This window comes from Haemorhous mexicanus, chromosome Z (assembly GCF_027477595.1).
Source record: "Haemorhous mexicanus isolate bHaeMex1 chromosome Z, bHaeMex1.pri, whole genome shotgun sequence".
In the NCBI taxonomy this organism is placed as follows: Eukaryota; Metazoa; Chordata; class Aves; order Passeriformes; family Fringillidae; genus Haemorhous; species Haemorhous mexicanus.
This window is the reverse complement of record NC_082381.1, coordinates 88007332-88019945: the sequence shown is the minus strand read 5'-3', so window position 1 is coordinate 88019945 and position 12614 is coordinate 88007332. Positions and strand designations below refer to the sequence as shown.

Here is a 12614-nt window from a genome sequence, read left to right as displayed (position 1 = left end):
TCTTGGCTGCCTCCCTCCTAATAAATTAAATGTGCCTGGGAACATTCCCAGGCACCGTCCAACTGGCTCAAGACTGCTTTGTCCGATCTCTTCAACCCTCAGCTAGAGAGCAGGGGAGCTGCATCTGAACTGTCCACTGTGACTGGGTCCCAATGGTGTGCGACTCACAAACCTGGGAATTGTGTGGGAGAACAATAATTGGCACAGCCTGGTGCTGGGGAATGTCCTAGCTGCTTTTTGGCTTACATGATCATGTTCCAGGGCCTGGGAATATTTCCAGACAAGGCTTGACTTATGACTACAGATGTTAGTACTTGATTCTCCTGAAACCTTTGTGGACTAATGCATGGAAAGGACTCTTTGCATCACACGAGATTTTGGACACTTCAGAAATGTAGATTTAGGAGTGAGTGATTCCTGTTTATTTTGAGGCAGTAATTCAGCACTATTAAAAATCTGTACGTCCTGTCTTACTTTCAGATGGTTTTACTGGTGGTTAAAACATCTTTCAGAATTCAATTACCTTTCCAGCACCACATTTCAGGGGTGAGTAGATCTGTCAGGCTATGGCTTGTGTATGAATGAACATACTGTGGCCTTTCATGGAAGTACTGTGTATTGAAGTACAGTTTTTAGGGTTACAAGGAATTTAGTTTTGATCTGGTGTGCGTGTGTATGAATTTTAAGAGTCTTGATTTATTGCCTGGGTGATGTGGTGAGGGGCAGTCTTCCACCTTGTAGGCAATGGATCTTTTATATCAGCAGGAAGTAGAGAAACTCTTTATTTCTTTAGATGTTTCTTCCAGCAAACAGTAAAATCTTTGTTGAGCTGACTTCATTGATCATATGGAATGATTTCCTACAGGTTCTTTCTTCTGTCTTTGATTGTGCATTACTGGACTTTAAGTATAGTCCTGGTGTAGATGAAACAGTAAAACACTAGTACTAATCCCTGCTCTAAGCAGACATGCATCCCAGAGGAAAGCATGTCATGTAAACCAATGACTTTGGAGCAGTTTTGCTGCTCTCATTGATCACTTTTCTGTGCCTCTTGGCCTGTCCTCCCTCCATGGTGTTTTGAGTTTCATTTTAAGCTGTGGCTCTGTCACACAGTCTGCTTCAGGATACTGTTTGTCTTTCTGTAGGTTGTGGAATATGCTGTCAGCTTTAAATATTAATAGGGAGAAGAGGTTAGCAATATAAAATACTGTTCCTATTCATCTTGTTTTTTCAAGGGCTATGAAATTTTACTTTTGCATGTGGTGTATTAAAAGCCTTGTGAACCAAATGCTTGGCATGTCACGCTTATACCAGTGATGCACCCCACAATTTTGGGAATGTGTAATCTGTGTGACAGCTCCACAATTTTGGAGCACTGCTTTATATGAAGGATCCATTGCTCAAAGGTAGTGAGCTGTCAGAGCTCACTGTGTCAATTAATATGCAGCAGGCTTTGTGTCTGCTGATTGTTCTTCTAATTGCATGTAAAGATGATCTGTCTTAGCAGCAGTAGTGGTGTGTATTTAAGGACACAGTACAGTGCAGAGATGCTCCCTGGTGTCCTTGTGTCTTCAGGGCAAAAGCTTCTGATTGCATTTTAAGAATGTGGAAAAGAGAGGCTGCAGGCCCTGCTGATGCAGCCATGGGCAGGATCCTTCTGCCCACTTGTTTGGGAGATCTGTGATGCTGCTTGAGACCTGGATGCAACTTGTTCGGGACAGTTGGCTTTTCTGAAGAGCTGGATCTATGCCAGAGAATATGCCTTTATCTCTGGCTCTCTGCTGCTCTCTACTAGGCAAACTCGTCTAGTACAAGATTTTACTTGCACCTATAATCAGTAATATATCAAAAGACCTTATTTTATTTAACATATTTATTTGTGATAGAAGCAGGTTGTTGCCACCACAGTTACACTCTCCTTTGTAGTGCTGATATAACTACAGTGAAGAGAAGTGATCAGACTGAAAAGTAACTCAAAACATGTATTTTCAGCCATGTTTGTTCTCTGGTCAGATTGCCAGTTTATTGATTTGGCTTGCTTCTCACTGGCATGCACATTTCAGCCTCACTGGGTTGGTATTAGAAATCAGGTATGTGGTAGAGCAAGAAGGAAGCAAGACTCATTCATTGCCTTCACCAGTTGCCAACACTTAGGTTTTATTAAAAGTCACTGTGGAATTGAAGTGGTTGTCAGCCCTGAAAGTGGTTTCAAGTCCAATGAAGTGCTGTCTTCTGCTCTTTTGTTTTGTAACACTAATGAATTTTCCCTGTGTAATGAGAAGAAATAAAAACATCAGCCTCACTTTTTTTTCTTTTTAAGCACTTAATCCAGACTTGAGTGTTATCAGCTAAACTTGGTAATTTAAATTTCAGTCACAACACTTGTATTTAAAATCAGAAGTTTGGTGACCTTGGATTCTTCCTGTTGCAACTTTTCAGAGGCTGTTAATTTTAAAGGTAATACAGCAATCTGCCAACTTCAGGCTGCATATATGAGGAGGAGAGATTCAAGTTGCTTGTGAAACAAATTCTCTGAATTTCTGAAGTGAGATTATATTTGTATGTTACTTATATAAAATAGTGTCTGTTTTCAGTGGCCACTGAGCAAGTATGTTATAGAACTGAGCTTCATTTATGTTTCTGAAAGTCTGCTGCCTGTTTACAATCCTATGCTGTTTTCTTGCTTTGTTTAAATTTGCCTCTGCTTTAGTTTGTGTCTGTGACAGAATGTTCCTTTATCTTTCCCATGGTGATCTGCTCTTTGAGCTAGTTTGGTAAAGCCTTAGCTGCCTTTCCTTTTCTCCTGCTTGGTTTAGCAATTAAAGTTATGTGATAGTTGGATCTTAAGGTACTACACTGTAAAACATTCTGTTTTGTATACCGTGTGAAAGAATATTTAGCTGTTTAACCTAGGAGAGTACAGAAAACAGCTAAATATCAGCTATAATGTGTTTTTCTTCAGAGTTTGAATTTCTGTTTTTCAGAATAGCAACAAACTAGTCTGTGCATGGAAAATGAGATTAATGCTGAAGCGGTGATACTTGATTGTGATGTTCAGTTTTGGTTACACATGGCCTTTGTTTGAAGTCTTAGGGCAGTTTATGTTTAGAAACAAAAACAAAAAAAACAAACAAACAAACAAAAAACCAAACCCAACCCAGAAACTACCTTTTATAATTGAATTTTGTAAAGAACTAGGCTGAGGAAGTTTTGCCTGTTTTAAGGAACATTGCAACTGTATCAATTACTTAAAACCTGAGAACTTGTTCACCTTTAAAAACATTTATCATTTACCTTGAATCACTTGTTCCATTTTGATAGCCTCCTTCATATAGAAAATATAGCATGAGATGTCAGTTTAAATGCCAGTCTAACAGTGCTCTATCTTCTATGTGAAAGGAAGTATTCTGTACATTTTTCCATGTTTGACATCATGGTGTTTTGAATAACCATGTTCCATATTCATATCAATTTTTTGTTTTTGTTTTCAATTTATGCACAGCACTTGCTCTGAAATTTGGGGACTGAGTACAACAAACACGATAGATCAGTGGGATACAGCAGGCCTTTACAGCTTCTCTGAACAAACCAGGTGAATATTCTGCCCTCTCTCGCATCATAAAAATCTTGTGGGAGGGATTGGCTTTGGAGGGTCTGTAATGGGATGCTTTAGCTATAAAATAGACTAAAATGATTCCTAGGCCTCTCATGGTACAGCATTTTGAAGTATTTCCTTGCCAGTGTAGAAATCAGTGTGTTCACAGCTGATGTTTTGACCAATGAAACTCTTAATTCTACTATTACTCCTTTTTCGTGCCAGTGCTATTGAAAGAATGGGAAGACTTGTTAAATGCAAGCTCTAATGTGATTTGGTATTTATATTAACAAAATTGGAAAACTTAATTCTTTAGACCTAATCTTACAAAGTGTTTAAACTGCTTTGTATACCACAAGCTTTCAGTTCAATCTTGCTAATTGGCTCAGATACGAGCTACTAAAGAATTGTTGGTAAATTCTTCAGTACTTAATGGTGGGCAAATTCTAAACAGGGTCTTTTTTTTTTCATGTCACATTACTTGATTTGTGTATTGAGGTTTGTCTCCCATCCCATAACAATCATAAACATCTGCATTTGTGTAAGCATATGCAGTCTGTCTTAAAACTAGCAAAACATTTTCAGCTGGTAGCAAGGCAGATGAAGTGAAGAAGATAAACTGTACAGCCCTTACAAGATGTGCATTCATGTGTTTTGCATTGCAGTTATACTGCCATGTGGATCACTTGGGCAGCTGACTGCTTATAGGCTTATTTGCAGTCCTGTGGGAGTTCTTATGCTTAAAACCATAAAGCATCCATGCCACAGCAAAGCCTTGAGGTGCCTTTAGCAGTGGAAGGGACCATTAAATGTGTGATTTTATTTTTAACAACGTTCTGCATTTAAAAAAAAAAGTATGTGAAGCAATCATTCTAAATACCTGGTTGTATGTAAGTGGCTTTTAATGAACTCTAAATTCACTGGCAATAATTTGAGCAGCTCAAACATGAGTTGACTTTGCTTGATACGATCATTTTCATTGCATTTGAAGACTTTCAATTAGAGTATAGATGTCACTAGCAGAGTCCACGCACTGAATTCTGAGAATGAGCTACCCATGTGTGTACTCTGTTGCTGGAGTGATCGAGGCAGCACGCAGTCTGTAAATGCTTCTCCACATCTTTCCCCTGCAGATCTCTCGATGGCCGTCTGCAGGTGTCTCACCGCAAGGGATTGCCACATGTCATTTACTGCCGCCTGTGGCGCTGGCCAGACCTTCACAGCCACCATGAACTTAAGGCAATTGAAAACTGTGAATATGCTTTTAATCTTAAAAAGGATGAAGTATGTGTAAACCCTTACCACTACCAGAGAGTGGAGACACCAGGTAGGAGGACTGCTTCTCATTTTCTGTGTCAGCATCTGTGTTTATTCAGCATAATATTTTAAATGAAAAACAAGAGAAAGCTGATGTCCTCTCTTGATAGAAGTATAAGATTTGTTTTTGTGATTGTATCCCTGAAAGTTTTTAATAGTAAAGTTACTGGAAAATCTTTACAAATGTGTTTATAAATAGTTCCAGGTCTGCCAGCAGTTTCCAGCTGGCCAGGTGCAGTTCAGACCGGATTGGACAAAAAAGTTGATTTACCTTTGCTAATGTGGAATGGTCATATTTAAGGCACCACAGGAATCCCATCTCTTCCAGTAACTAGCTGTGCAAATGTAGTATTAGCAGTGCTGAGTTTCACAAGATTTCAAAACATCTGAAGAAGCTCTTAGATGTTTTAGATTTATTTTTTCATTTTAGCCAACAAAATTATGTATTTTGATTACCAGTGATTTTTGAATTTTGCCTTTCCAGTCTTGCCTCCTGTGCTCGTGCCGCGGCACACTGAGATCCTAACGGAGCTGCCACCTCTGGATGACTATACCCATTCCATTCCTGAGAACACTAACTTTCCAGCTGGGATTGAACCACAGAGCAATTACATACCAGGTATTTTTTTAACTCCCACTCTAGACAGCATGTTCTGTTCCATTGTGCCACTGGAACAAAGATGGTCATTTCATCCATGTAAATGATCAAATTAATTGAATTATGCACCATAAATTAGATTTAGTTGTTTTCCTGTATTAATTACAGTGCAAATACCTAAACACTGTTGTATGCAGAGCATGATCCTGCATGAAACCATATTGCTGTCATTTCACAATAGCTGACTTGGTTTCAGTAGCTTGTTTGAGATTCAGAATGCTAATAAGTCCACAGTAGATATTCACCTTCTGCTTTAAGCCTCTTTCACAAACATGCAGGGGTTGCCAAATGCTGTGCATTTGAGATTGAGTAATAAACTGATGCTCAGTCTCTTCCTATGTAATATGTGGAGAAGACTTTTTAAGTTGCAAAGCAGTGATTTATGTGTCTGGATCTGTAGTTCACATCAGTAGTGGTCTGCTTTAGCTTTTTGTTACTATTGTGTGCATAGTTTTATCTTTCTAGTATGAAAGAGCAACCTAATAATATTGAACTGTTAAAGAATTTCTTCTCCCTCTTTTTTCCCCCTTTTCCACCCCAAAATAAACAATGCTAATCTGCTGCACCTGAAACCCTGCTACCCTCATTGAAACATAAAATCAGTGACCTTTTTTTCCTGCCCCAACTTCCTGTTTCCTATCTCTTCAGGAAGTCACATGGAGTGTAAAACCAAGTAAAGCTGAAGTTTGCTCATAAATGTTTCATGCACTCATGTTACGAATAAGCTGAAAATTCACATCTGGAGTCTCTGAAAGAATGAGATGACTGCCCCCAGAACTCAAATATGTGCAATGTACAAGTTGTACATACAGGTCTTAAGCAGAATGTTGCTTGTGTTTTCTTTAAATATATCCAAGAATTGAAATGGCATTAAACAATCAATTAATTTGACCTTTCTGTTTAATTTTGGCCACATCTGTTTCCACCTTTATAGAGCAATTTAAGGCATGAGAAGTTGTTGTTGCTTTCTTAACTTGCGTATACTTTTTTAACTCACACTGAGGGCTTTTGGTAAGATTTGCAAACAGCTTACTGGAAAGCCACTTTCTGCAAATCCAGTGCTATGGAAATGAGCTAAAGTAGTTATTTGCAGGAAGTTTGCTCAAGGTGATTGTAGACATTCACATGATCTTCAAATGTTTATGCAGGTAACCACACCTCCTCCTCTTTGTCACTGACACCCTCCTCAAGTGCTCATATGTTGGTATCTTACTTTATTGACCTTGCTGACTTAATCTGGAATGCTTGTCTGGGTTCTGATAAGCCTTGTGTGTCTGGATAGCCTTTTTCAGAGAACCGTTTTGTAGGGCAGGTTCACATCTGGTAGCTTTGTACCTCAGACCTGTCTCAGTACTTGATCTGCAAGAGAGCTCGGTGGTCACAAAGGTGCAGGGTGGCCTTTGGGAGCTGCATGTTCCAGTTCAGGTTCTGGATGGTCTGAGCTGCATCATCCACACTTCTGGCAGCAAGCAAGCTCTACTACAAATTTTTGGTGCCCCACCTGAGTGTTCATTTCCAGCTTTGTTGTGCTCAACCTCTGACCCTAAACTGCTAATAGTACTGGGTAGAGTAAATCTTCTCTATTTGGGCAGAGACTAGACATGGAAAAAAATCTGTGCCAAAGAGCCTAGATTAGCAACTGGAAACAGGAGTCATGGGTTGGATTAGAAATGTGTATTGACCTTTTGCCACAGCTGTGGGCTTAGCTGTAGCTAATGGTTTGGAGAAGGGTGGAGTCCCCTTTATCACACTGAATGCTGAAAAAATCTTCAAAATGGATATGATTTTTGTTATTGTATTTCTTACTAGTGATGATTTCCTTTAATTGTCCTTTTAAGTTGAATTCTGTCATGTCTATATTTAGCACACAGAATGAATCAAAGATAAAATTCTCTCAGTTAATTTTAATTTAATCAACTGACTTAATCTAGTTTCCTCTCACTAGTTTCCTTCTGATCTCACAATATTGCAGTACATCTCAGACATGATGCTTGTTATAACTTTATTTTATTTCTTAAGCAAAAAGGCTTTATCTTTAAATTTCTACTGTTTGGTAATAGTGTAATTAAAGGTGTTTAACCCCTGGAAGTTTCAGAGACAGTTCTAAGGTGATCGTAGAGATAGTTAGCTTCAAACACTTTCACTAAAGAAACACAGGTTTTGCCTATAATATGTAGGAAAAGACATTTGCCCAGTTCAAAGGCAGTTGGTTAACTTGTTATCTGTATTACAAAGAACATCTTGAGTGGAGAAAAGGAACATGCATACTCTCCTGGGTTTTGAAGATATTTCTGAGGAATTAGACACAGTTTCTGGTATCAGAACGCTTCAAAGTTGGTACTGAATTTGCTTTGGTCTATGAATTTCTGTCTTTAAAGAAATCTTGTTAAAAGAGTAGATGCTAGTTTTAATAGAGCTTAGAAGTATTAGTGGTTACAGTAACAGAATTTGTGCAGTGCTTTAAGTTAATATAGTTATAAATGAGTCAAATCAGCTGTTGTATATGTAAGAAATACGTATTTGGGGACTGAACTGAAAAACAACCTTTAAATCTAACAACTTCAGTAAGGTGTGGGAGGGTATCTGATCTGATGGTTATCCTACATAAAGACAGCTCACATTATTTTTTTGTGGAAATCACCAGATGGTTTTTTTCATTTGTAATTCTACTAAATATGAAAGCTGTTGATCACAATTGCAAAATTGTTACTCGTTGTAGTGACAGCATCTTGTCTTAAATGGAACAAACAAGGGTTCTGGTATTTATATAACAAATTTCAGCAACTGACTGACATACAAAAGAAGATATATTTTACATACCAATAAGGCAGGTAACATGTTTCAAGTCCTACTGTAAGGAAAAAGGGACAGTAAAATGACATTCACATTCACTGTTCAGGTGGGTGTAACAGAGATCATGAAGATGTCATGACAAAATGCACAAGACTTAGATCTTACAATAGTTCAATAGTTTGCCTAGTCATTTTACAAATTGGTGGACTTTTCTTTTTTTTTTTTTTTTTTTATTATAAGAAACACCTCCTCCAGGATATATCAGTGAAGATGGAGAAACAAGTGACCAGCAGCTGAACCAAAGCATGGATACAGGTAGCATTTGTTTTTCATCACTTTCAAGGCTTTGTATTACTAGCTGTGATCCCTCTGCATACGAGCATGAATTCAGCCCAAAAGATGAGCGCCGTTTTCCTCTGTAAAACTTGGTGTTTTATGCCTAAAATATCACTTTCAGTCTTTAATGAACAAAGCAGTTTTTTGCCAGGGAAATGCTTCTAAAACATTCTGTGACATATTAAGTATATTACATTTGTTCTGTAACAGAAGCATACAAGTCTAATTAAGACTTGACCAGAAACCCTTAAAATAGATTTTAATAGCTAATTGGTTTCAACCATTCCCCAGCAAACAGGTTCATTGAAGTACAATGTCTGTTGGCCTAAACAAGGTATAGACAGTCTGTGTTCTGAGAACCTGCCTCTAACTCTGACAAACTTACCACTTCTGCCATTTAAATTAGTTCTTGTGTGGAAGGTTCTATGGCAAAAGTAATGACATTTGTGCCTTTGTATGTAAGAGTTTCTAGATAATGTGGTTGACCTTAGACTTGGACAAAGCACAGTAATGTGCTGGGTTAGAACCTCCTGCTGTGTGTTGGCAGACTTAAGTGTGCTTGGTTAGCTAATCTTAGCAACCATTTTCAGTAAGTTGGAATCCACTGCACCAGTTTCTGTAAGAACTGCAATATCTTCCCAATATGTGACAATAATTACCTTAGTTAAAACAGCCTGACATCAGCTGTCACTGTAGGAATGTTTCTGTGAAAGCCTTTCTGTATTTTGCCACCTTGTGTGCAAATTGTGTTGGAAAGTTCATGTTTTTATGAGCGTTTAAATTCTTCCTGCTGGGAAAGAATTACTTCCTCAAATGAGGAAATCTAGCTTGCTCTTCTCTGGCGATCATAGAATCATAAATTATAGAATGGTTTGGGATAAAAGGGACCTTAGAGACCGTCTCTTTCCACCAGGGACACCTTCCACTACCCCATGTTGCTCCCAGCCCTGTCCAGCCTGGCCTTGGACACTTCCAGGTATGGGGCAGTCACAGCTTCTCTGGGAAACCTGTGCCAGGGCCTCACCATCCTCAGCATAAGGATTTTTTTTTCCCAATATCTAATCTAAATCTCTCCTCTTTCAGTTTGAAGTCTTTCCCTCTTGTCCTGTCACTACCTGCTCTTGTAAACAGTCCCTTTCCAACTTTCTTGAAGGCTCCCTTCAGATACTGGAAGGTCTTTTCCAAGATAAACCTTTTTCTTTGAGAACAGAGAGGCAATTCCTTGCTTGTCTCATAGACTCTTTCTTACCTGTTTTTTTACTGTATTTGGGAAGTCACTACCTTCTCGCTGGAGAAGTGCATAAATAACGTTGAGAGTGTGCACAAAGCAGCAGAGTTCTGCCAAAGCTAAGTCTTAATTGAGTCTTTACAAGGAGGGGTGGGTACCCAGAAGTCTGGAAGATTGAATGAAATCCTAATTCAGAGTAAGTGTGTGATCAGTAAGTAACCTCAGAAAACTGAGGTTTCTTACTCTGAAAAACTTCAATGAAAACCTGATGTAGATAATGGTTATGCCTGCTGATCTGAAATAACAAAAACCATTTGCTCTGATACCTGTCTGTCTTGCTTCAACAGGATCTCCAGCAGAGCTGTCTCCTAGTACTCTCTCTCCAGTTAATCATAGCCTGGGTAAGCTGGAAATACAATTATTTCTCCATGTGTAGTGACTTTTCATTATATATGTAATTACTTAAAAAGTGAAAATGTGCTGTAAGAAATTAAGAGCTATACTAAGAGGTCACTGTTGTGTTGGCTTCCTGATGTAAAGCCTAATGGGGCTGGGTTAATCACCTGTTAAGAATTACTCTATTTCTGTACCTGTTGAGCTTGTAGCAAAGAGAAGGAGTGGTATCCTTGTGTGTGCAGGAAGAGCATTTATGAAATGAATAGTTTAGAAGGATGTTTGCCTCTCTGTAATGCTGCCCAGACTTGCTGTCTCCCTTGTGTGTGTGTTCTGCTACTCTTCTCATGTACTGTTTCACCTGTAACCACAGCACAGTGGTTGCTCCCACATTAGTAGCCCACCTGCTTTGATCCAGTGCTATTGCTGTGTGTCTGTGTAAGTGCTGCAGGAAGACCAGATTGCCATGGGTTTGTTTAAGGAATGGTGACAGGATGTGACAGGAAAATGCAGAACGCTGAGTAAGTAATTAGGGTAGGTAAAAAGGGGAAGCAGTGAAGAAAAAACCTGAAGATACACCGGGAAGAGTCTCTAGTAGGGGACAATAAAGTAGCTTAGAACTACCTTTATCTAAAGAGACAGTGTAATACAAAAGAACACGATTTTCATATTTTTTTTCCTTTTTGTTGTTCAGTGTTTGATAGTTTAATCTTTTCTTTAATACTGCCAAAATGTTTGCAAGCAACAGAAAAGGCAACAGGAATGTCTCAAGGTCTGGCGCTCAGAGCACCATTAGCTTAATCATTTTGCCGAGCAAAATGCAAGTACTGAACTAAATGAGCTGTGGTCAGATTAGATCATCTTTTCTTCCCCTCCTCCTTCCCTTGTGTGGAAGATTGAATTCCATTCTATTTACTGAAGTAGGTAAAAAGGACAGCAAGCAAAATATAGTTTCAGTAGTTTGAGGAGACTACTGCTTTCATTTCTGGGAGAGACAAATAGCAGGGTAGATCGGTCTACTTTCAGCCTCAAAATCTGTGTTAAGTTTGGTTTTTAAAATTTTTTTTTAGACTTGCAACCAGTTACTTACTCGGAGCCTGCGTTTTGGTGTTCAATAGCATATTATGAGTTGAATCAAAGAGTGGGAGAAACCTTCCATGCGTCTCAGCCTTCCCTGACTGTAGATGGCTTTACAGATCCATCAAATTCAGAGCGATTTTGTCTAGGTCTGCTTTCCAATGTAAACAGAAATGCTACAGTGGAAATGACAAGGCGACATATAGGTAAAGATCTCTGATCTTTTAACTATTTGATTTCATTTTGTTGGTTAAAGTATCTGAATGACCCAGGTAGGATGTGTGTTGGGTTCCTTTCACCCTTGTGCAGCCAGCCATCAGCCATATCTCTCAGGGCTTGTCAAGGCTGAGAACAGAAGTGGAAAGACACAGTCACTGCTTCTGAAATAAGGGAGAAATGTAGCAGCTTCTGCTGCTGAAGCCAGTTTGAACTGGGAAGAGATGCAGTGATGGCTGGAGCTGAAAGGAGCTGCCTTTCCTCACTCCGTAGCCCCATAGCTGGTGGCAGCTGCAGTCACACAGCTGTCATGCTCAGGGCAGCTCAGGAGGAAGCCGCTGTACTGTGTGGCACTCCTGTAGCTCACATTGCTGTTCTTGCCTTCTGGAAAATGATGGTGCACCAAAGGCATCCCAGGGGACAGATTCATGGCTACCAGCATCCTCAACGGACCGCTCTGCCCTGAGCCGCATTTGTATTCAGAATTGCCTGTAATTGAAATTTAAGCTTTAATTACACAATATTCCCATGTTGCTTGGTACTGTAGTTTATAAAATGCAGAATGGACACTGATAAAAATGAAATTCTGGATTCTTTTTTGAAATGGGAAAAGCTGCTATTGAGAACCCATTGTTTTGACATGATTAAGGTTTTCTTTGTAATGGTTAGTCAAGAATGTTGCTTTCCACAATGCAATGTCTTGACTTTGAGTTCTTCAGTAAACTATCTTCATACTTTCTTTTTTTTTCCTGGATACTTTCATTAGCAACATTTACGAGATTTTTTTGGTTGTTGTTGTTATTTTTACTTGCAGTAAAATTTCAACCTCTTCTGTAGAACCGACTCATTTTATGCCAAGTCCAAATGCCAAATCTAGATGCTTGAATAAAATTTTAGATGTGCAGAAACCCAGCCTAGGCCTGTGCTGACTGGTCAAAATGATCAATGATGAGGAAAAGCAAAAATCTCATGAGCCCTTACTCTTTAATAGAGGGAGTTCA

General features: G+C 39.0%; 1 protein-coding gene across 3 annotated transcripts in view; it reads left to right on the top strand.

Annotated features, from left to right (window-relative positions):
- SMAD2 (SMAD family member 2) overlaps positions 1-12614 on the top strand; it is a 50105-nt gene that overhangs the window by 29913 nt on the left and 7578 nt on the right. The window contains exons 3-9 of one of the 3 annotated variants that reach the window (XM_059873556.1): positions 3503-3592; positions 4729-4922; positions 5397-5531; positions 8604-8678; positions 9613-9675; positions 10275-10328; positions 11391-11603. In XM_059873556.1, coding sequence (XP_059729539.1) covers positions 3503-3592; positions 4729-4922; positions 5397-5531; positions 8604-8678; positions 9613-9675; positions 10275-10328; positions 11391-11603 — 824 coding nt within the window. The remainder of the gene's footprint in view (positions 1-3502; positions 3593-4728; positions 4923-5396; positions 5532-8603; positions 8679-9612; positions 9676-10274; positions 10329-11390; positions 11604-12614) is intronic. The other 2 variants (XM_059873557.1, XM_059873558.1) reach the window with 2 other exon arrangements.